General features: G+C 61.6%; 2 protein-coding genes across 3 annotated transcripts; one reads left to right on the forward strand and one right to left on the reverse strand.

Annotated features, from left to right (window-relative positions):
• Positions 1-58: 58 nt before the first annotated feature.
• Positions 59-1,808, forward strand: LOC130248368 (protein SCO2 homolog, mitochondrial; the record flags this gene model as incomplete). Its single annotated transcript, XM_056482073.1, is given in 3 exon segments — positions 59-136; positions 139-181; positions 1,066-1,808. Coding segments are annotated over 3 exon segments (852 nt in total), but the record flags the coding sequence as incomplete, so codon positions are not given.
• Positions 1,809-2,992: 1,184 nt separating this feature from the next.
• Positions 2,993-21,501, reverse strand: NCAPH2 (non-SMC condensin II complex subunit H2). 2 transcript variants are annotated; one of them, XM_056481886.1, is made up of 21 exons: positions 21,438-21,501; positions 19,619-19,839; positions 18,936-19,037; positions 17,259-17,314; positions 15,302-15,377; positions 14,487-14,558; positions 13,276-13,355; positions 10,884-11,029; positions 9,808-9,882; positions 8,773-8,876; positions 8,193-8,264; positions 7,990-8,056; positions 6,773-6,880; positions 6,545-6,595; positions 5,684-5,754; positions 5,429-5,519; positions 5,227-5,295; positions 5,068-5,111; positions 4,315-4,416; positions 3,267-3,416; positions 2,993-3,190 (listed from the first exon to the last, which is right to left on the reverse strand). In XM_056481886.1, exons 2-21 carry the CDS (start codon positions 19,724-19,726, stop codon positions 3,041-3,043), a joined length of 1,794 nt encoding a protein of 597 aa, XP_056337861.1. In that variant the 5' UTR covers positions 19,727-19,839; positions 21,438-21,501; the 3' UTR covers positions 2,993-3,040. The 2 variants fall into 2 exon arrangements, with proteins under 2 accessions (XP_056337861.1, XP_056337862.1); XM_056481887.1 differs by having other exon boundaries at positions 9,808-9,879; positions 21,438-21,491.
• Position 21,502: the final 1 nt, after the last annotated feature.

A 21,502-nucleotide genomic window follows, 5' to 3' on the forward strand; every position in this document is an offset into this window, starting at 1 on the left:
CCACTTTGACCCCCCATATTGCCCGCGCTGTTTAAAGACCACGCCCCCCAAACCGTGATCCCGCCCCTTCCGGCGTGGCCCCGCCCCTTCCCGGTATTTCCTGTTCCGGTGGCGGCGGCGCGGGCGCTCCGAGCGGGACCGGCGGCGGACGGGGCGTGGGGTCACAGGGCAAAGGTCAGAGGTCAGCGGGGACTGGAGACCGCGGGGGGAGGGGGAGATGGGGGGCGGATTTAGGGGGCAGAGCGGGGGTCCTGGAGCAGCGGGGACAGGGTGGGGGTCGGGGATGGGGGTCCCAAGGGGACAGGGTGGGGGACGGGCAGCATTTGGGGGACAGGGTTGAGGGTCCCAGAGCAGCAGGACACAGGGTGGGGGACGGGGCAGTTGAGGGTCAGAGTGGGGGGTCCAAGAGCAGGGACAGGGGGCATTTTGGGGAAAGTGCCCCCCTTTGTCCAGGAGCAGCAGGAGGGGTGGGATGAGGGGTCGGGGGCATTTGGGGGACAGAGTGGGGGGTCCAAGAGCAGCAGGAGGGGGATGCATCAAGGGATGAGGGGTTTGGGGACAGACTGGGGGGTCCAAGAGCAGCAGGACACAGAGTGGGATGAGGGAGCAGTTGGGGGTCAGGATGAGGGACAGGGGGCATTTTGGGGAAAGTGCCCCCCTTTGTCCAAGGCCATCGGGAGGGGTGGGATGAGGGGTCGGGGGCATTTGGGGGACAGAATGAGGGGTCAGGGGATATTTGGGGGACAGAGTGGAGAGTCCAAGAGCAGCAGGAGAGGTGGGTGAGGGACAGGATGCATTTGGGGGACAGAGTGGGGGGTCCAAGGCCATCGGGAGGGTTGGGACGAGGGGTCAGGGGATATTTGGGGGACAGAATGGGGGGTCCCAGAGCAGCAGGACACAGGGTGATGGACAGGGGCCATTTTGGGGAAAGTGCCCCCCTTTGTCCAGCATCATCGGGAGGGGCGGAATGAGGGGTCAGGCGACATTTGGGTGACAATCCCGAGGCCAAACCCCCCCTGCCGGGTGGGGAGCATCCCACCCCTGACCCCCCCGTCCCCTCCCCAGCCATGCTGCGCTCCCTGCGCCCCCTCCCCCGGCTGTGCCCCGCCCTGCGCCACCCCAAGCGCCGCCTGTGCGCGCCCCCCGGCCCTGCCGGGCTCCCCCTGCGGGCGCGGCTGGCGGTGGCGGGCGCGGTGGCGGCGGCGGCGGGCGCGGGCTGGCTGTACCTGCGGCGGCAGAAGGAGCAGCAGCAGCGCGCCCGCCGCCTGCGCCACCTCCGCGAGCTGTCGCTGGCCCAGGGCGACTTCGAGCTGCGCGACACCGCGGGGAGGACGCGGCGCAAAGCCGATTTCCTGGGCGAGTGGGTGCTGCTGTATTTCGGCTTCACGCACTGCCCGGACGTGTGTCCCGAGCAGCTGGAGAGGCTGAGCCGGGCGCTGGAGCTGCTGGAGCGCGACCCGGCGCTGCCGGCGGTGCGGCCGCTCTTTGTCACCGTGGACCCCGAGCGCGACGACGAGGCGGCGCTGTCGCGATACCTGCGCGACTTCCACCCGCGCCTGCTCGGCCTCACCGGCACGGCGCAGCAGGTGAAGGAGGCGGCGGCCAAATTCCGCGTGTACGTGAGCGCGGGGCCGCGGGACGCCGACGGGGACTACGCGGTGGATCACTCGGTGCTGACGTTCCTGCTGGACCCCGACGGCGCGTTCCGGGACTGCTACGGCAGCTCGCGCACGGCCGAGGAGCTGGCGCGGAGCGTCAGGGCGCACATGGACACGTACGGGGCGGGGCGGGAATAAACGGGGGGCACGCAGCCCGGAGTGCGGTTTGTGGGGGTTTGGGGTGCTGCGGTGGTGGGGAGGGACAGCCGGCAGCAGGCGGTGTGCCCCGGGTGTGTCCTGTTGTCCCCCGGGTGTGTCCATGGGGAGGGACAGAGCCCACACCCCCTGAGGAGTGTGACATGGCAGGGAGGGACAGCCGGCAGCAGGCGGTGTCACCTGGGTGTGTCCTGTGGGGAGGGACAGAGCCCACACTCCCTGAAGGGTGTGACATGGCAGGGAGGGACACCTGGCAGCCCCCAGTGCCCCCCCAGGTGTGTCCCATGAGGAAAGGGACAGAGCCCACACCCCCCGAGGGGTGTCACATGGGAGGGAGGGACAGCCGGCAGCAGGCGGTGTCACCTGGGTGTGTCCTGTTGTCCCCCGGGTGTGTCCATGGGGAGTGACGGAGCCCACACCCCCTGAGGGGTGTGACATGGCAGGGAGGGACACCTGGCAGCCCCCAGGTGTGTCCCCTGGGGAGGGGCAGAGCCCACACCTGACAGCCCCAAGGAATGGTCTGGGGTGAGCGAGGTTTTGGCTGGGCAGGTGGAGGGACCCTCAGGTGTGTGCTGTGAAGGGGAGAAGATGGGTGGGTGGAAGGACACCCCCGCCTGTCCCCCAGCAGTGTCACATGGCAAGGAGGGACCCCTGCAGCCCCCCAGGAATTTCCCAAGGGGCAGGGAAGTAGGTTACTGTGCAGGTTACTGAAGTGACCCCAGACCCCTCCCCAAAAGAAGGGGGACAAAGGGGAGATGAGCAGAGAGATCCCCCTGTATCCCCTAGACCCCTCCCCATGGCTGGGGGTGACTCCAGACCCCTCCCCAAAAGAAGGGGGGACAAAGGCTAGATGGGCAGAGATCCCCCTGTATCCCCTAGACCCCTCCCCATGGCTGGGGGTCCCTGTTTAGGTGACTGAAGGGACCCCCAGACCTCTTGTAGCCCCCCAGGTCCTTCCCCATGGCTGGGGGTGACCCCAGACCCCTCCCCAAAAGAAGGGGAACAAAGGGTAGGTGGCCAGAGGGACTCCCCCCAACCTTTCCCACCCCCTGCATCCCCTTCCCCATGGCTGGGGGTCCCTGTGCAGGTGACTGAAGTGACCCCAGACCTCTTGTAGCCCCCCAGACCCCTCCCCATGGCTGGGGGTCCCTGTGCTGCTGACTGAAGCGACCCCCCCCGCCATCCCCTGCGGCAGAGGCCTTTCCCTTTCCTTATCCAGGAGGGGTTTATTTGGGGCCGGGCTGGCTCTGGGAGGGCAGCTGGAAGCTCTGGAACCTCTCGTGCGCCGGGCGCGCCGCCAGGCGCCGCAGCCGCGCCGTGTCCAGCGCCGCCTCCAGCCCCGCGTCCTGCGCCAGCTCCACCTCCGCGTCGTTGGCCTGGGCGGGGGGCACGGGGGGGCTCAGGGGTGCTGGCGCGCCCACAGACCCCCCCGGGAGCCCCCCAAAGCCTTACCAGCTGCAGCGAGGCCAGCAGGTAGCGGCACACCTCGAACGGGGGCTGGCCGGCCACCAGGCTGGCCAGGGAGTGCCACCGGCCCGGCTCGGCACAGCGCGCGGTCAGCGCCGCGCCGTAGGCTCGGACGTCGAAGGGGGCACGGCTCTCCTGGGGACAGGGACAGGGAGGGTCAGGGAGTGACACTGGGCAGTGCCACCAGCTGGGACATCGAAGGGGGCACGGCTCTCCTGGGGACAGGGACAGGGAGGGTCACTGGGCAGTGCCAGCCAGGCTTGGGCATCGAAGGGGGCACGGCTCTCCTGGGGACAGGGACAGGGAGGGTCAGGGAGTGACACTGGGCAGTGCCACCAGCTGGGACATCGAAGGGGGCACGGCTCTCCTGGGGACAGGGACAGGGAGAGTCACTGGGCAGTGCCACCAGGCTGGGACATTGCTGGGGGCACGGCTCTCCTGGGGACAGGGACAGGGAGGGTCAGGGAGTGACACTGGTCAGTGCCAGCCTGTTCCCATGGACACAGAATGGGGCACAGGACTCCTGGGGACACAGGGACAGGGAGGGTCACTGGTCAGTGCCAGCCTGTTCCCATGGACCCAGAATGGGGCACAGGTCTCCTGGGGACACAGGGACAGGGAGGGTCACTGGTCAGTGCCAGCCTGTTCCCATGGACCCAGAATGGGGCACAGGTCTCCTGGGGACACAGGGACAGGGAGTGACACTGGTCAGTGCCAGCCTGTTGCCATGGACACAGAATGGGGCACAGGATTCCTGCAGGTATGGATGGGGGCACAGGGTGGGCAGGGGGGCTCATTTGGGCAGGACACTCTGGGGTGGGTACAGGGTGCTCAGGTGTGAGCAGAGTGGGCTCAGCAGTGCCCAGCCCAGGTAATCCCTGCCCATCCTGGAAGTCCCAGCCCACTCCAGGGGTCCCTGCCAATTCCGGGGGTCCCAGCCCATCCCAGGGGTCTTGGTCCATTCCAGGTAATCCCAGCCCAGCCCAGGGGTCCCAGCCCAGCCCAGTTAATCCCAGCCCAGCCCAGGTCCTGCCTGCTCCTGCAGCAGAGGCCCCACGTGCTCCTCCCAGAGCCGGATGCGCCGGGACAGCTCCGTCTCCTGCACGAACTTCTGAGAGCTGGCCATGAACAGCTCCTGGGGACAAGGGACGGGAATGGGGACAGCCCTGGCACTCCTGGGGACACCCCAGCACTCCTGGGGACACAGGGAAGGGAATGGGGACTGAGTGATGGGTTTGGTGACACAGGGAGGGGAATGGGGACAGCCCTGGCACTCCTGGGGACACCCCAGCACTCCTGGGGACACAGGGACGGGAATGGGGACAGCCCTGGCACTCCTGGGGACACCCCCAGGACTTCAGGGGACACAGGGACGGGAATGGGGACAGCCCTGGCACTCCTGGGGACACAGGGATGGGAATGGGGACACCCCCCACACTCCTGGGGACACAGGGATGGGAATGGGGACACCCAGCATTCCTGAGGACACAGGGACGGGAATGGGGACACCCAGCATTCCTGGGGACAAGGGATGGGAATGGGGACACCCCCAGGACTTCAGGGGACACAGGGACAGGAATGGGGACACCCAGCATTCCTGGGGACACAGGGACGGGAATGGGGACAGCCCTGGCACTCCAGGGGACACAGGGACGGGAATGGGGACACCCCCACCCCCTGGGGACACCCTCAGCATTCCTGCGGACACGCCCCACACTCCTGGGGACACAGGGACGGGAATGGGGACACCCCCACCCCCTGGGGACACCCCCACACCCCCACCTACCACATTCCTGCGCACCAGCTCCTCGTACCCAAATTCAGGGGGGCCTGAGGGAAAAGGGGATCACCAGAGGTGGGGGACAGCACCCAGGGGACCCTCAGGGACCCTCAGGACCCTCAGGTGAGGAATTGGGGAGTCTGGGAGGGAAGGTCAGCAGCTCACCCAGGGACCCTTCCCCCAGCTCCTCTGCCACCTCGGGCTCCACGTCCTCGTGCTCCACAAAGTCATCACCTGCGGGGATGGGGACAGCACTCAGCGTCCCCCGGCACCCACAGTGTCCCCTGGGACCCCCAAACAGTCTGGGACACCCCCAGGAGGGGGGCACAGGCTCCCCAGGCAGGATTTGGGGTTTTGTGTTCAGCACCTGCCCCTTCCTCGCTGTCGGCCCTGAGCTCCTGCTCCAGCTCCAGCTCCTGCTCCAGCTCCGGCTCCTGCTCCTGCTCCCACCGCAGCTCCTGGGGCAAAACCAGCCCTGAGCCCCCCCAGAGCAGGAAAAGGGGGTGCTGAGCCCCCCTGAGCCCCCCCAGAGCAGGAAAAGGGGGTGCTGAGCCCCCCTGAGCCCCCCCAGAGCAGGAAAAGGGGGTGCTGAGCCCCCCAGGCCAGCCCCCTCCCCGCTCACCCGGGCGCTCCGCAGCTTCCTGTGCGCCGCCTGCCGCTCCTTGAAGTGGCGCCAGTAGAGCAGCTCCAGGTCTGCGGGGATGGAACGGGATTGGGGATGGGATTGGGAATGGGGATTGGGAATGGGGGGTTGGGATTGGGAATGGATTGGGGATGGGGATTGGGAATGGGGATTGGGATTGGGGGATTGGGATTGGGATTGGGATTGGGAATGGGGGATTGGGATTGGGGATGGGGATTGGGATTGGGAATGGATTGGGGATGGGGATTGGGAATGGGGATTGGGGATGGGGATTGGGAAATGGGGGATTGGGCATTGGGAACATTGGGGATTGGGAATTGGGGAATGGGGATTGGGAGTATTGGGAACATTGGGGATTGGGAATGGGGCATTTGGGAATGGGGATTGGGGGATTGGGAACGGGGATTGGGGGATTGGGAACGCTGGGAATGTTGGGAACATTGGGAATGGGGATGGGGATTGGGATTGGGAATGGGGGATTGGAACATTGGGAACATTGGGAATGGGGATTGGGAACTTTGGGAACATTGGGAGTGGGGATTGGAACATTGGAACACTGGGAACAGGGATCTGGGAACGGGGATCTGGGAACAGGGATCTGGGATGGCCCCTCTGTGCCCCCCCAAAGCAGAGACACACCCCCCAAACATCCCAGCCCCTTCCCAGGCTCCCCTTGCCTGGCTTTGGGGTGCCCTTCCCCCAGTTTTGGGGTGTCCTGCCCCCTGCAGGACCCAGTGTCCCCCCCGGTTTTGGGGTGCCCCCCTCCCTCCTGCCCCCCTGCAGGACCCAGTGTCCCCAGGACTGGGCTGTCCCGGTGTCCCTGCCTGTCCCACCCCTCACCTGCAAAGCTGGGGCCCTTCCTCCTGCTTTTCTCCTCCGTGACGTTGTTGTCTGGGGGGAGCAGACCAGGAATTACCATTGGGTGGAAATTCCACGGATTTATCAAAGCTGGAAAAGCCCCCTGAGCCCCCCAGCTCTGCCAAGGCCACCCCTGCCCGTGTCCCCAGGGCTGCTCAGGCCCTGTGACAGGTTTGAAATCCTTTGGGATGAAAGGCAGGGATCACTCACAGGCTGCAGAGAACCATCTCATGAAATCCTGCAGCTTCCTGGGGCCCCTCCTCTTCCTCTTGCCCCCAACGATGCCATCCAGGCCCTGTGGCACCAGGAAGGGCCTGCCTGCAGGTGACACGGGTGACATCAGGGGAGTGGCCACTGTGAGGGGCAACTGTGGGTGTTGTGGGGCTGGGAATGACCCAGTGAGGGGCTGGGGACACTGAGGGACATCCAGTGGGGCTGGGAATGACCCAGTGAGGGGACAGGGACACTGAGGGACATCCAGCGGGGCTGGGAATGACCCAGTGAGGGGACAGGGACACTGAGGGACATCCAGTGGGGCTGGGAATGACCCAGTGAGGGGACAGGGACACTGAGGGACATCCAGTGGGGCTGGGAATGACCCAGTGAGGGGACAGGGACACTGAGGGACATCCAGTGGGGCTGGGAATGACCCAGTGAGGGGACAGGGACACTGAGGGACATCCAGTGGGGCTGGGAATGACCCAGTGAGGGGCTGGGGACACTGAGGGACATCCAGTGGGGCTGGGAATGACCCAGTGAGGGGACAGGGACACTGAGGGACATCCAGCAGGGCTGGGAATGATCCAGTGAGGGGACAGGGACACATCCAGTGGGGCTGGGAATGACCCAGTGAGGGGACAGGGACACTGAGGGACTTCCAGTGGGGCTGGGAATGACCCAGTGAGGGGACAGGGAATGACCCAGTGAGGGGACAGGGACACATCCAGTGGGGCTGGGAATGACCCAGTGAGGGGACAGGGACACTGAGGGACATCCAGTGGGGCTGGGAATGACCCAGTGTGGGGCTGGGGACACAGGGACATCCAGTGGGGCTGGGAATGACCCAGTGTGGGGCTGGGGACACTGAGGGACATCCAGTGGGGCTGGGAATGACCCAGTGAGGGGACAGGGAATGACCCAGTGAGGGGACAGGGACACTGAGGGACTTCCAGTGGGGCTGGGAATGACCCAGTGTGGGGACAGGGAATGACCCAGTGAGGGGACAGGGACACTGAGGGACACATGGCCAGAAGTGACCAGCTGTGGGGCTGGGGACACTGAGGACCAGGAATGACCCTCTGTGGGGCCAGGAGTGACCCTCCCATGGGGCTGGGGACACTGAGGGACACGTGGCCAGGAGTGAATGTCCCCCCACGGGCTGTGCTGTCCCTGCTGCCCCCAGAGCTCCCCAACTCCCCCAAAATCACCTCTCTTGAAGGGCTTCTCCTCGCAGTCTCCAAAGGGGTCGAGGCTCTCCCACGGATTTGGCTCCTCCTGGCACAGGGTGAGGATGGGCAGGGGCTCTGGGGGACCCCAGGGGTCCCAGCCTGGGGATTTGGGATCTCCCTGGCCCAGATTTGGGATCTCCCTGGCCCAGATTTGGGATCTCCCTGGCCCCAGCCCCCCTTACCTTGCTGAGGGGCTGGGGGTCCTGCCTGGGGGCTCTCTCTCGCAGGATGTACCCCCGGGCCTGGGGCGTGATCTGGGGGGGCACAGAGAGGGACAGGGAGGGGCTGGGGGGCAGGGAAGGGCTGGGGGGATGCCAGGGGTCTGGGGAAGGGGTGGGGGTCTCCAGGGAAGGGGTGGGGGGCTCCAGGGATGCAGGGAAGGAGTGAGGGCTCCAGGGAAGGAGTGGGGGGCTCTGGAGAAGAAGTGGGGGTCTCCAGGGAAGGAGTGGGTGGCTCCAGGGAAGGAGTGGGGGGCTCGGGGGGTCCAGGGAAGGAGTGGGGGGCTCCAGGGACCCAGGGAAGGACTGAGGTGCTCCAGGGAAGCAGGGAAGGAGTGAGGGGCTCTGGAGAAGGAGTGGAGGGCTCCAGGAAACCAGGGAAGGAGTGGGGGCTCTGGAGAAGGAGTGGGGGGCTCTGGAGCTCCAGGGAAGGAGTGGGGGGCTCTGGAGAAGGAGTGGGGGGCTCTGGGGCTCCAGGGAAGGAGTGGGGGGCTCCAGGGAAGCAGCACAGGCAGCCCCCCACCCCAGGCCCTGCCCCACAGACCCTCTGAGCCTCGACGTGTTCCTCAGGGACCAGAGTCACGTCCATGTCATCCCCCAGAGCCCCAGGAACGTCATCATCCTCATCATCACCAGGCCCTGCAGCACCTGCAGGGGGCAGAGGCTGGAGAAGCTCCCAGAGCCCCCCAGTCCCACCCTGTCTGCCAAGGAACCCAGAGCAGGGAATGGGGCAGATGGCTGGGCTGGAAAATCCCTCAGAGCCCCAGTCCCAGCACTGCCAGGGCCACCACTGCCCGTGTCCCCAAGTGCCACCTCCACGGGGAGGTTAAACCCTCCAGGGACAGGAGGGAGCTCCCCAGAATCCCCCATTCCTGGGAGCAGAGCCCCTCCTGCCAGGGATGGATTCATTCACCCCTCACCCTCCTGCAGCACCTGGATGGACACAGGGACAGCAGGACAGCCCAGGGACAGCAGGACAGCCCAGGGACAGCCCAGGGACAGCGGGACAGCCCAGGGACAGCAGGACAGCCCAGGGACAGCCCAGGGACAGCCCAGGGACAGCAGGACAGCCCAGAGACAGCCCAGGGACAGCCCAGAGACAGCCCAGGGACAGCCCAGGGACAGCCCAGGGACAGCAGGACAGCCCTGGGACAGCAGGACAGCCCAGAGACAGCCCAGGGACAGCAGGACAGCCCAGGGACAGCAGGACAGCCCAGGGACAGCCCAGGGACAGCCCAGGGACAGCCCAGTGACAACAGGACAGCCCAGGGACAGCCCAGGGACAGCCCAGGGACAGCCCAGGGACAGCAGGACAGCCCAGGGTCAGCCCAGAGACAGCCCAGGGACAGCCCAGGGGCAGCAGGACAGCCCAGGGACAGCAGGACAGCCCAGGGACAGCCCAGAGACAGCCCAGAGACAGCCCAGGGACAGCCCAGGGACAGCAGGACAGCCCAGGGACAGCCCAGGGACAGCCCAGGGACAGCCCAGGGACAACAGGACAGCCCAGGGACAGCCCAGAGACAGCCCAGGGACTGCCCAGGGACAGCCCTGGGACAGCAGGACAGGTGCCACCCCTCACCTGCCTCCTCAGTGAAGCTCAGTGCCCTCACCACGGCCACCATGGAGCCAGCGCTGGGCTCGGGTCCTGGAGCTGCTGCAGGGGACAGGGACAGGGACAGGGACAGTGACAGTGACGCTGACAGTGACAGTGACACTGAGCTGCAGCAGTGACAGTGACAGAGACAGTGACAGGGACAGTGACACTGACAGTGACAGTGACACTGAGATGCACAAGTGACAGTGACAGTGACAGTGACAGTGACAGTGAGAGTGACAGTGACAGTGACACTGAGCTGCAGCAGTGACAGTGACAGAGACAGTGACAGGGACAGTGACACTGACAGTGACAGTGACACTGAGCTGCAGCAGTGACAGTGACAGTGACAGTGACACTGAGCTGCAGCAGTGACAGTGACCAGGACACTGACAGTAACAGGGACAATGACAGTGAGAGCGACAGTGACACTGACAATGACAGTGACGCTGACAGTGACAGTGACACTGAGCTGCTGCAGTGACCCAGACACAGACAGTGACAGTGATACAGACACAGACAGTGACACAGACAATGACAGTGACAGTGACACAGACAGTGACAGTGACACAGACAGTGACACAGACAGTGACAGTGACACAGTGACAGTGACACAGACAGTGACAGTAACAGTGACTCTGAGCTGCTGCAGTGACCCAGACACTGACAGTAACAGTGACGCAGACAGTGACAGTGACAGTGACACAGACAGTGACAGTGACACAGACAGTGACAGTAACAGTGACACAGACAGTGACAGTGACACAGTGACAGTGACACAGACAGTAACAGTGACACAGACACAGACAGTGACACAGACAGTGACAGTGACACAGACAGTGACAGTAACAGTGACACAGACAGTGACAGTGACACAGTGACAGTGACACAGACAGTAACAGTGACACAGACACAGACAGTGACACAGACAGTGACAGTGACACAGACAGCGACAGTGACAGTAACAGTGACAGTGACACAGACAGTGACAGTGACACAAGACAGCGACAGTGACAGTGACACGACAGTGACAATGCCAGCGCCCCCCAGAGCCCCCGCACCTGCGGCCGCGCCCGGGGGCGGCTCCTGGTGGCGGGCGGGGCACAGCGCGGGCCCGGGCGGCTCCTGCAGGAAGGTGCCCGAGGCGTGCTGGGCCGAGACGTTCATGCGGAAATCGCGGCGGCCGGCCAGCACCTCCCCCTGCCGGCTGCGGGCACAGCGCTGGCCACGGCCCCATGGCCCCAGTGTCCCCATGTCCCCGTGTCCCTGTGTCCCCGTGTCCCCAGTGTCCCCATGTCCATCCCAGTGTCCCCATGTCCATTCCAGTGTCCCCATGGCCCCAGTGTCCCCAGTGTCCCCAGTGTCCCCATGTCCCCAGTGTCCCCAGTGTCCCCAGTGTCCCCATGGCCCCAGTGTCCCCATGGCCCCAGTGTCCCCAGTGTCCCCAGTGTCCCCACTGTCCCCAGTGTCCCCATGTCCCCATGTCCCCATGTCCCATGGCCCCGTGTCCCCTGGCCCCAGTGTCCCCATGTCCCCACTGTCCCCATGTCCCCATGTCCCCATGTCCCCATGTCCCCATGTCACCTCTGTTCCCAGTGTCCCCAGTGTCCCCAGTGTCCCCATGTCCCCAGTCCCCGTGTCCCCAGTGTCCCCATGGCCCCAGTGTCCCCATGTCCCCGTGTCCCCAGTGTCCCCGTGTCCCCAGTGTCCCCAGTGTCCCCAGACGTTCATGCGGAAATCGCGGCGGCCGGCCAGCACCTCCCCCTGCCGGCTGCGGGCACAGCGCTGGACAGCGGCCCCATGGCCCCAGTGTCCCCAGTGTCACCAGTGTCCCCGTGTCCCCGTGTCCCCCGTGTCCCCAGTGTCCCCATGTCCCCAGTGTCCCCATGTCCCCAGTGTCCCCATGTCCCAGTGTCCCCGTGTCCCCAGTGTCCCCAGTGTCCCCAGACGTTCATGCGGAAATCGCGGCGGCCGGCCAGCACCTCCCCCTGCCGGCTGCAGGCACAGCGCTGGCCACGGCCCCATGGCCCCAGTCCCCGTGTCCCCAGTGTCCCCAATGCCCCCAGTGTCCCCATGGCCCCAGTGTCCCCATGTCCCCAGTGTCCCCATGGCCCCAGTGTCCCCATGTCCCCAGTGTCCCCATGTCCCCATGTCCCCATGTCCCCAGTGTCCCCAGACGTTCATGCGGAAATCGCGGCGGCCGGCCAGCACCTCCCCCTGCCGGCTGCGGGCACAGCGCTGGACAGCGGCCCCATGGCCCCAGTCCCCGTGTCCCCATGTCCCCATGTCCCCAGTGTCTCCCCAGTGTCACCCCAGTGTCCCCAGTGTCCCCCCAGTGTCCCCAGAGTCCCCACTGTCCTCAGTGCCCCCAGTGTCCCCATGTCCTCAGAGTCCCCAGTGTCCCTATGTCCCCACAGTCCCCACTGTCCTCAGAGTCCCCAGAGTCCCCACTGTCCCCCCCGTCCCCATGTCCCCAGAGTCCCCAGCGTCCCCAGAGTCCCCATGTCCCCATGTCCCCAGAGCCCCCAGTGCCCCCATGTCCCCAGAGTCCCCCCAGAGTCCCCCCAGTGTCCCTGGTGTCCCCATTGTCCCCAGTGTCCCCATGTCCCCAGAGTCCCCAGTGTCCCCAGCAGGAGCTGGAGAAGGGAGGGGACAGGGAAGGGGACACAGGACAATCCCACCTGGGACAATCCCAGCAGGGACAGGAGCAGGGAGGGGACAGGGACAATCCCAGCAGGGACAGGAGCAGGGAGAGGACAGGGGACAATCCCAGCAGGGACTGGGGAGGGGACAGGGACAATCCCAGCAGGGATAGGAGCAGGAAGAGAGGACAATCCCAGCAGGGAGGGGACAAGGGACAATGCCAGCAGGGAGAGGAGCAGGGAGAGGACAGGGGACAATGCCAGCAGGGAGGGGACAGGGGCAGGGGACAATCCCAGCAGGGACTGGAGCAGGACAGGAACAATGCCAGCAGGGACAGGGGACAATCCCAGCAGGGAGGGGACAGGGGACAGTCCCAGCAGGGACTGGGGAGGGGACTGAGACAATCCCAGCAGGGACTGGGGAGGGGACAGGGCCAGCAGGGAGGGGACACGGCCAGCAGGGAGGGGACAATGCCAGCAGGGAGGGGACAGGGGACACGGGACAGGGGACAATGCCAGCAGGGACAGGAGCAGGGAGGGGACAGGGACAATCCCAGCAGGGACTGGAGCTGGGGACAGGGGACAATCCCAGCAGGGACAGGGGACAATCCCAACAGGGACAGGAGCAGGGAGGGGACTGGGGACAATCCCAGCAGGGACTGGGGAGGGGACAGGGACAATCCCAGCAGGGACTGGAGCTGGGGACAGGGGACAATCCAGCAGGGAGGGGACTGGGGACAATCCCAGCAGGGACTGGGGAGGGGCAGGGGACAGTCCCAGCAGGGACACAGGACAGTCCCAGCTGTGTCACCTCATCAGGGGACCCTCCTCCTTCTCCCCCTCGTCCGGGGCCTCCAGGGACATCGGGGTCAGGGGAACGATGGTCACGGCCTGGCAAGGGACAGGGGTGGCACCAGGTGGGAAAGGTGTCCTTGTCCCCAGGGCCACCACCCCGGCTGGGATCACCTGGGAAATGTGCCATGGGGGGAGAAAGGGAGGGAGGAAAGGAGGGAGAAAAAATAGGAGAAAAGGAGAAAGGAGGGAGAAAAAAAGGGAAAAAAGGAGAGAGAAAAGGAGGGAAAAAGAGAGGAGGAAAAAGAGGGAGAAAAGGAGGGATAAAAAGGAGGAATAAAAGGAGAAATAAAAGGAGGAGAAAAGAAAGGATAGAAAAGAGATAAAAAAGGAGAAATAAAAAGAGAGACAAAATGGAGAAAAGGAGAAAAGGAGAAAGAAGGAGAAGAAATAGAGGAATAAAAAGAGAAAGAAGAAAAAAGACAGAGGAAAGAATAAATAGGGAAAAGGAGAGAAAGGAAGAAGAAAAGCAAGAAAAAGGAGAGAGAAAAGGAGAGGAAAAGAAAGGAATAAAAAGAGGGAGAAAAGAAGGGATAAAAAGGAAAAATAAAAGGAGATATAAAAGGAGAATAAAAGGAGAAATAAAATAAGGGAAAAGGAAAGGGATAAGAAAAGGAAGAAAACAAAGGATAAAAAAGAGGGAAAAAAACAGAAACAAAAAAAGAGACAAAATGGAGAAAAGGAAAGAGAAGAAGGAGAAATAGAAGCATAAAAAGAGGAAGAAAAGAAGAGATAAAAAGAGAGAGGAAAGAAAAAAATAGGTAAAAGGAGAGAAAGGAGGAAAAGAAACAAGAAAAATGAGAGAAAAAAGGAGAGGAAAGAGACAAGGAAGAATAAAAAAGAGGGAGAAAAGGAGAGGTAAGAAGAGGAAAGAAATGAAGAAAAGGAGAAAAACGGGAGAGAAAAGGAGGGGAAAGAAGAATAAAAGGAGGAAGAAAAGGAGGGAGAAAAAGGAAAAAGAGAAAGAAAGGATAAAAAGAAAAAAATGGACGGACTAAAAGGAGGGGGAAAAGGAGGGACAAAAAGGGAGAAAAAGGGGGAAATGGAGGAATAAAAAGGAGATAAGGAAGAAAAGGGGGGAGAACTGGAGAAAGGAGGAATGAACAAAGGAAGAAAAGGAGCAAAATGAGTGATAAACAGGAAAAGAAAAATAAAAGTGGTTCCTCTTACAGCAGAATGATGATTGCTCCTGGTGTCCACCTGGGCCTGGCTGGTCTCTGGGATGTCATCCAGGGACAGGAGCTGGCAGGGGGAGCCCAGCAGTGTCACCCCAAAGCTGGATTTGGGATTTGGGGCAGGGGGAGCCCAGCAGTGTCACCCCAAAGCTGGATTTGGGATTTGGGGCAGGAGGAGCCCAGCAGTGTCACCCCAAAACTGGATTTGGGATTTGGGGCAGGGGGAGCCCAGCAGTGTCACTCCAAAACTGGATTTGGGATTTGGGATTTGGGATTTGGGGCAGGAGGAGCCCAGCAGTGTCACCCCAAAGCTGGATTTGGGATTTGGATTTGGGATTTGGGGGGGCACAGGGCCCTGCTCACCTCCCTGTTGGGGCAGGAGGAGCCCAGCAGGGTCACCCCAAACCTGAATTTGGGATTTGGGATTTGGGGCACAGGGCCCTGCTCACCTCCCTGTCAGGTGCTGGCAGTGTCACCCCAAACCTGGATTTGGGATTTGGGATCTGGGATTTGGGGGGCAGGGCCCTGCTCACCTCCACCTCCCTATTGAGGCAGGAAGAGCCCAGCAGTGTCACCCTAAAGCTGGATTTGGATTTGGGATTTGGGATTTGGGGGGGCACAGGGACCTGCTCACCTCCCTATTGGGGCAGGAGGAGCCCAGCAGTGTCACCCCAAACCTGGATTTGGATTTGGGATTTGGGGGGCACAGGGCCCTGCTCACCTCCCTGTCAGGTGCTGGCAGTGTCACCCCAGGCCTGGATTTGGATTTGGGATCTGGATTTGGGATTTGGGGCACAGGGCCCCGCTCACCTCCAGCTCCGTGTCGGGGAAGGAGGCGTCGGCGTCGCGGCCGTCGGGGCCCAGGGAGCAGGGCAGCCTCTGCCTCCTGGGGAGAAACAGCCTCAGCACCCACGGGGAGGGTGGGAAAGGGTCTGCCCTGCCCTCTCCAGCTGGGAAAATCCCAAAAAAAACACCCAGTGGGGGCTTTGTTTGTGTGAGGGAGGAAGCACAAAGCACGTTGCTCTGTTTTTGGGAGAGGCGCCCTCGGGTTTGTTTGGGTTTTTGGGATTTAAAATCTCTGTTGGGCAGAAGGAAAAGCATCCCTGGGATCCTGGGATGTGTCCCTGGTTTGGGATGTATCCCTGGTTTGGGATGTGATCCCTGGTTTGGGATGTGATCCCTGGTTTGGGATGTGATCCCTGGTTTGGGATGTGATCCCTGGTTTGGGATGTGATCCCTGGGATGTGATCCCTGGTTTGGGATGTGGTCCTGGGATGTGTCCCTGGTTTGGGATGTATCCCTGGTTTGGGATGTGATCCCTGGTTTGGGATGTGTCCCTGGTTTGGGATGTTTTCCTGGGATGTGATCCCTGGTTTGGGATGTGATCCCTGGTTTGGGATGTGATCCCTGGTTTGGGATGTGATCCCTGGGTTGGGATGTTTTCCTGGGATGTGTCCCTGGTTTGGGATGTGATCCCTGGTTTGGGATGTGATCCTGGGATGTATCCCTGGTTTGGGATGTGATCCCTGGTTTGGGATGTGTCCCTGGTTTGGGATGTTTTCCTGGGATGTATCCCTGGTTTGGGATGTGATCCCTGGGATGTGTCCCTGGTTTGGGATGTGATCCTGGGATGTGTCCCTGGTTTGGGATGTGATCCTGGGATGTGATCCCTGGTTTGGGATGTATCCCTGGTTTGGGATGTGATCCCTGGGATGTGTCCCTGGGATGTGATCCCTGGTTTGGGATGTGATCCTGGGATGTGATCCCTGGTTTGGGATGTGGTCCCTGGGATGTATCCCTGGTTTGGGATGTGATCCTGGGATGTGATCCCTGGTTTGGGATGTGATCCTGGGATGTGTCCCTGGTTTGGGATGTGATCCCTGGTTTGGGATGTGATCCCTGGTTTGGGATGTGTCCCTGGTTTGGGATGTTTTCCTGGGATGTATCCCTGGTTTGGGATGTTTTCCTGGGATGTCATTGCTAAGTCTGGGATGCACCTCTCAGGGGAGGATGGGAGTGGGGAGGGCCCAGGATCAGGGCAGACCCAGAGCAGGGATTCTGCAGGGCAAATTCCTCTCTGGGAAGGGAAAATTCCCTCTGAGAATGAGGAAAAACCCCTCTGGGAAGGGGAAATTCATCTCTAGGAAGGGAAAAATTCCTCTCTGGGAAAGGGAAAAATTCCTCTCTGGGAAAGGGAAAATCCCCTCTGTGAAAGAGAGAAAATTCCTCTCTGGGATGGGGAAATTCATCTCTAGGAAGGGAAAAATCCCCTCTGGGAAAGGGAAAAATTCCTCTCTGGGAAGGGGAAAATCCCCTGTGGGAGGGGAAATCCCCTCTGGGAAAGGAAAAATTCCCTCTGGGAAGGGAAATTTCTCTCTGGGAAGGGGGAAAATCCCCTCTGAGAATGAGGAAAATCCCCTCTGGGAAGGGGAAAATCCCCTCTGAGAAGAGAGAAAATTCCTCTCTGGGATGGGGAAATTCATCTCTAGGAAGGGGAAAATCCCCTCTGGGAAGGGAAAAATTCCTCTCTGGGGTGGGGAAACTCCTCTCTAGAAAGGGAAAAATCCACCCTGGGAAGGGAAAAATTCCTCTCTGGGAAGGGGAAATTCATCTCTAAGAAGGAAAAAATCCCCTCTGGGAAGGGGGAAAATTCTTCTTTGGGAAAGGAGAAAATCCCCTCTGGGAAGAGAAAACTCCTTTCTGGGATGGGGGAAAATCCCCTCTGGGAAGGGGAAAATCCCCTGTGGGAAGGGGCAATCCCACTCACTTTTTGTTGGAGATGCAGTCCAGTGCCTGGCAGACCAGTATGTACAGGTGTTCCACCTGGAAAACAGCACCTGGAGCTGGGAGAGGGGGAGCAGCTCCTGGGAAAGCTCCTCCCCCCAGGGATCCCCCCTTCCATTATCCCAGGGCATCCATGGGCTTTTGTTGCTCTTTTCCATTTTTTTTCAGCCATTCCAAGGCCAGACTTGGGGATTTCTTTGGGTTTTTGATGCTCCTTTTCCATTTTTTCAGCCATTCCAAGGCTAGACTTGGGGATTTTTTGGGGTTTTGTTGCTCTTTTCCCATTTTTTCAGCCATCCCAAGGCCAGACTTGGGGAAATCCTGGAATTTGGAGCAGCCTGGGACAGTGGGAGGTGTCCCTGCCCATGGTGGCTCTGGATGAGACCCAAACCATTCCAGGGTTTTGTGGTCAAAAAAATCCAATATCCCATGATTTGTGACAAAATCAGATTTTGGGGGAAAATCCTGGAGAACAGCAAAATTGCTGCTCCTCCCCAGGACTGCCAACACCCACAGAGGATCAAGTTTAGGAAGGATGAACTGAAATCCCTTCATTCCATTGAGGATTTGAAGCCAAGGGGGAATTCTGGGGTGACCCATGGACTTGGGGCAGCTCAGGGGTCACAGAATGGGATTGGGATGGGACTGGGATGGGACTGGGATCACAGAATGGGATTGGGATGGGGCAGGGATGGGATTGGGATCACAGAATGGGATTGGGATGGGGCAGGGATCAGAGAATGAGATTGGGATGGGGCAGGGATGGGATTGGGATGGGACTGGGATCACAGAATGGGATTAGGATGGAATTGGGATGGGGCAGGTGTCACAGAATGGGACTGGGATGGGGCAGGGGTCACAGAGCAGCATTGGGATGGGATTGGGATGGGGCAGGGATCATAGAATGGGATTGATATAGGATTGGGCAGGGATCACAGAATGGGATTGGGATGGAGCAGGGATCACAGAGCAGCATTGGGATGGGGTAGGGATCACAGAATGGGATTAGAACAGGACTGGGATGGGACAGGGGTCACAGAGCAGCACTGGGATGGGGCAGGGGTCACAGAACAGCACTGGAACAGGACTGGGATGGGGCAGGGGTCACAGAACAAGACTGGAACAGGATTGGGATGGGGCAGGGGTCACAGAGCAGCACTGGAACAGGATTGGGATGGGGCAGGGGTCACAGAACAGGACTGGGATGGGACTGGGATGGGGCAGGGGTCACAGAGCAGAACTGGGATGGGGCAGGGATCACAAAATGGGATTAGAACAGGACTGGGATGGGGCAGGGGTCACAGAACAGGACTGGAACAGGACTGGGATGGGGCAGGGGTCACAGAGCAGCACTGGGATGGGGCAGGGATCACAGAATGGGATTAGAACAGCACTGGGATGGGGCGGGGGTCACAGAGCAGCACTGGAACAGGATTGGGATGGGGCAGGGGTCACAGAACAGGACTGGAACAGGACTGGGATGGGGCAGGGGTCACAGAATGGGATTAGAACAGGACTGGGATGGGGCAGGGGTCACAGAGCAGCACTGGAACAGGATTGGGATGGGGCAGGGGTCACAGAACAGGACTGGGATGGGGCAGGGGTCACAGAGCAGCACTGGAACAGCACTGGGATGGGGCAGGCCCAGCTGTGCCCTCACCTTCCTGCTGTAGATGCAGGCAGAGCCCTGGATCAGCAGCGCAGCCTCCATGAAGTTCATGGTGGTTTTCCCGTTGTCAAAGGAGATGCAGATCTGATCCAGCTGGGAGGGAGGGAGGAGAGGGAGTGGGGGGGAGTGGGGCTGGGAGCTGGGCTGGGAGCTGGGGTGGGATTTGGGGTGGGAGTTGGGCTGGGATTTGGGATGGGATTTGGGATGGGAGTTGAGATGGGATTTGGGGTGGGAGTTGGGATGGGATTTGGGCTGGGATTTGGGGTGGGAGTTGGGATGGGAGTTGGGCTGGGAGTTGGGATGGGAGTTGGGATGGGAGTTGGGATGGGAGTTGGGCTGGGAGTTGGGATGGGAGTTGGGATGGGAGTTGGGCTGGGAGTTGGGCTGGGAGTTGGGCTGGGATTTGGGCTGGGAGTTGGGCTGGGATTTGGGATGGGAGTTGGGCTGGGAGTTGGGATGGGAGTTGGGATGGGAGTTGGGATGGGAGTTGGGATGGGATTTGGGATGGGAGTTGGGATGGGAGTTGGGCTGGGAGTTGGGATGGGATTTGGGATGGGAGTTGGGATGAGATTTGGGATAGGATTTGGGCTGGGATTTGGGATGGGATTTGGGATGGGAGTTGGGCTGGGATTTGGGATGGCCCAGGGACAGGACTCAGGGCATGACCCCCTTACCTCCTCCAGGTACTCCCCCAGCTGGGAGGCCACGTCCACCTCCCAGTTCTTGGTGAGGTCCCGGATGGGCTGGTGCAGGTGCAGGAATCGGGGATCCAGCGCTTCCATGGCTGCAGGGAGCCCCAAAAGCTGCCTGGAAGCTGCCAGGCCAGGAGGGGGGATTTCCTGGGGTGCAGGGCAGGGGCAGCCCGGGAGGGAGCTCTGCAGGAACCACGGCTCAGCTGCATGGGAACGGGAATTGTCGGGGCTGGAAAATCCCAATCCAGGCCCTGACCCCATGACACACAGACCCCAACCCCACTCCCAAACCTGGTGCTGATTCTGACACTGCTTGTGATCCCAATCCCAGTCCCAACCCTGATTCTGACTCTATGATCCCAGTCTTTACCCTGATCCTGATCCCAACTTCAGTCCTAACCTCAAACCCGACCCCAATCTGGAGCCCCATCCCAACCCTGGTCCCAGTCCCAACACTGATCCCAGTCCCAACACTGATCCCAGTCCCAACCCTGGTCCCAGTCCCAACATTGATCCCAGTCCCAACCTTGATTCTGACTCTATGGTCCCAGTCCTTACCCTAATCTCAGCTTCACTCCTGACCTCAAACCCGATCCCAGTCTGGAGCCCCACCCCAACCCCAATCCCAGTCCCAACCCCGATCCCAGTCCCAACCCCAATCCCAGTCCCAACCCCGATCCCAGTCCCAACCCCGATCCCAGTCCCAACGCTGATCCCAGTCCCAACCCTGATCCCAGTCCCAACCCTGATTCCCACCCCGATCCCATCCCCAGCCCCTCACCTGACCCCGACCCCAATTTCCAGCCCTAACTCTACCCGGCTCCTGATCCCAACCTCAACCCCGATCCCAACCCCAGCTTCAATCCCAACCCTGATCCCGATCCCATCCAGACCCTGACCCAATTCCCATCCCAATCGTTAATCCCAGTTGTGCTCTCAATCTCAATCCCAGTCCTGATCCCAGTCCCGGTCCAAACCTCAATCCCCACCGTGATCCCAAACCCCGGTCCCGATCCAAACCCCAGTCCCAGTCCCGATCCAAACCTCAGTCCCGATCCCAGTACCGATCCCGATCCCGATCCAAACCTCAGTCCCGGTGCCGATCCCAATCCAAACCCCAGTCCCGGTCCCGATCCCGATCCAAAACCCAGTCCCGGTCCCGATCCCGATCCAAACCCCAGTCCCGGTCCCGGTCCCGATCCAAACCCCAGTCCCGGTCCCGATCCCGATCTAAACCCCAGTCCCGGTCCCGATCCAAACCCCAGTCCCGATCCCGATCCAAGCCCCAGTCCCGATCCCGATCCAAGCCCCAGTCCCGATCCCGATCCAAACCTCAGTCCCGGTGCCGATCCCAATCCAAACCCCAGTCCCGGTCCCGATCCCGATCCAAACCCCAGTCCCGGTCCCGATCCCGATCCAAACCCCAGTTCCGGTCCCGGTCCCGATCCCGATCCAAACCCCAGTCCCGGTCCCGATCCCGATCCAAGCCCCAGCCCCGGTCCCGGTGCCGATCCCGATCCAAACCTCAGTCCCGGTCCCGATCCCGATCCAAGCCCCAGTCCCGATCCCGATCCAAACCCCAGTCCCGGTCCCGATCCCGATCCAAACCCCAGTCCCGGTGCCGATCCCGATCCAAACCCCAGTCCCGGTCCCGGTGCCGATCCCGATCCAAGCCCCAGTCCCGGTCCCGGTCCCGATCCAAGCCCCAGCCCCGGTCCCGGTGCCGATCCCGATCCAAGCCCCAGCCCCGGTCCCGGTGCCGATCCCGACCCAAGCCCCAGTCCCGCTCCCCGCCCCTCACCGGCCCCTCCTCATTCCGCCGCCATTTTCGTCCTTCCCGCGCTCCTCGACGCGCCCCGCGCGCTG

This window comes from Oenanthe melanoleuca, chromosome 1A (assembly GCF_029582105.1).
Source record: "Oenanthe melanoleuca isolate GR-GAL-2019-014 chromosome 1A, OMel1.0, whole genome shotgun sequence".
In the NCBI taxonomy this organism is placed as follows: domain Eukaryota; kingdom Metazoa; phylum Chordata; class Aves; order Passeriformes; family Muscicapidae; genus Oenanthe; species Oenanthe melanoleuca.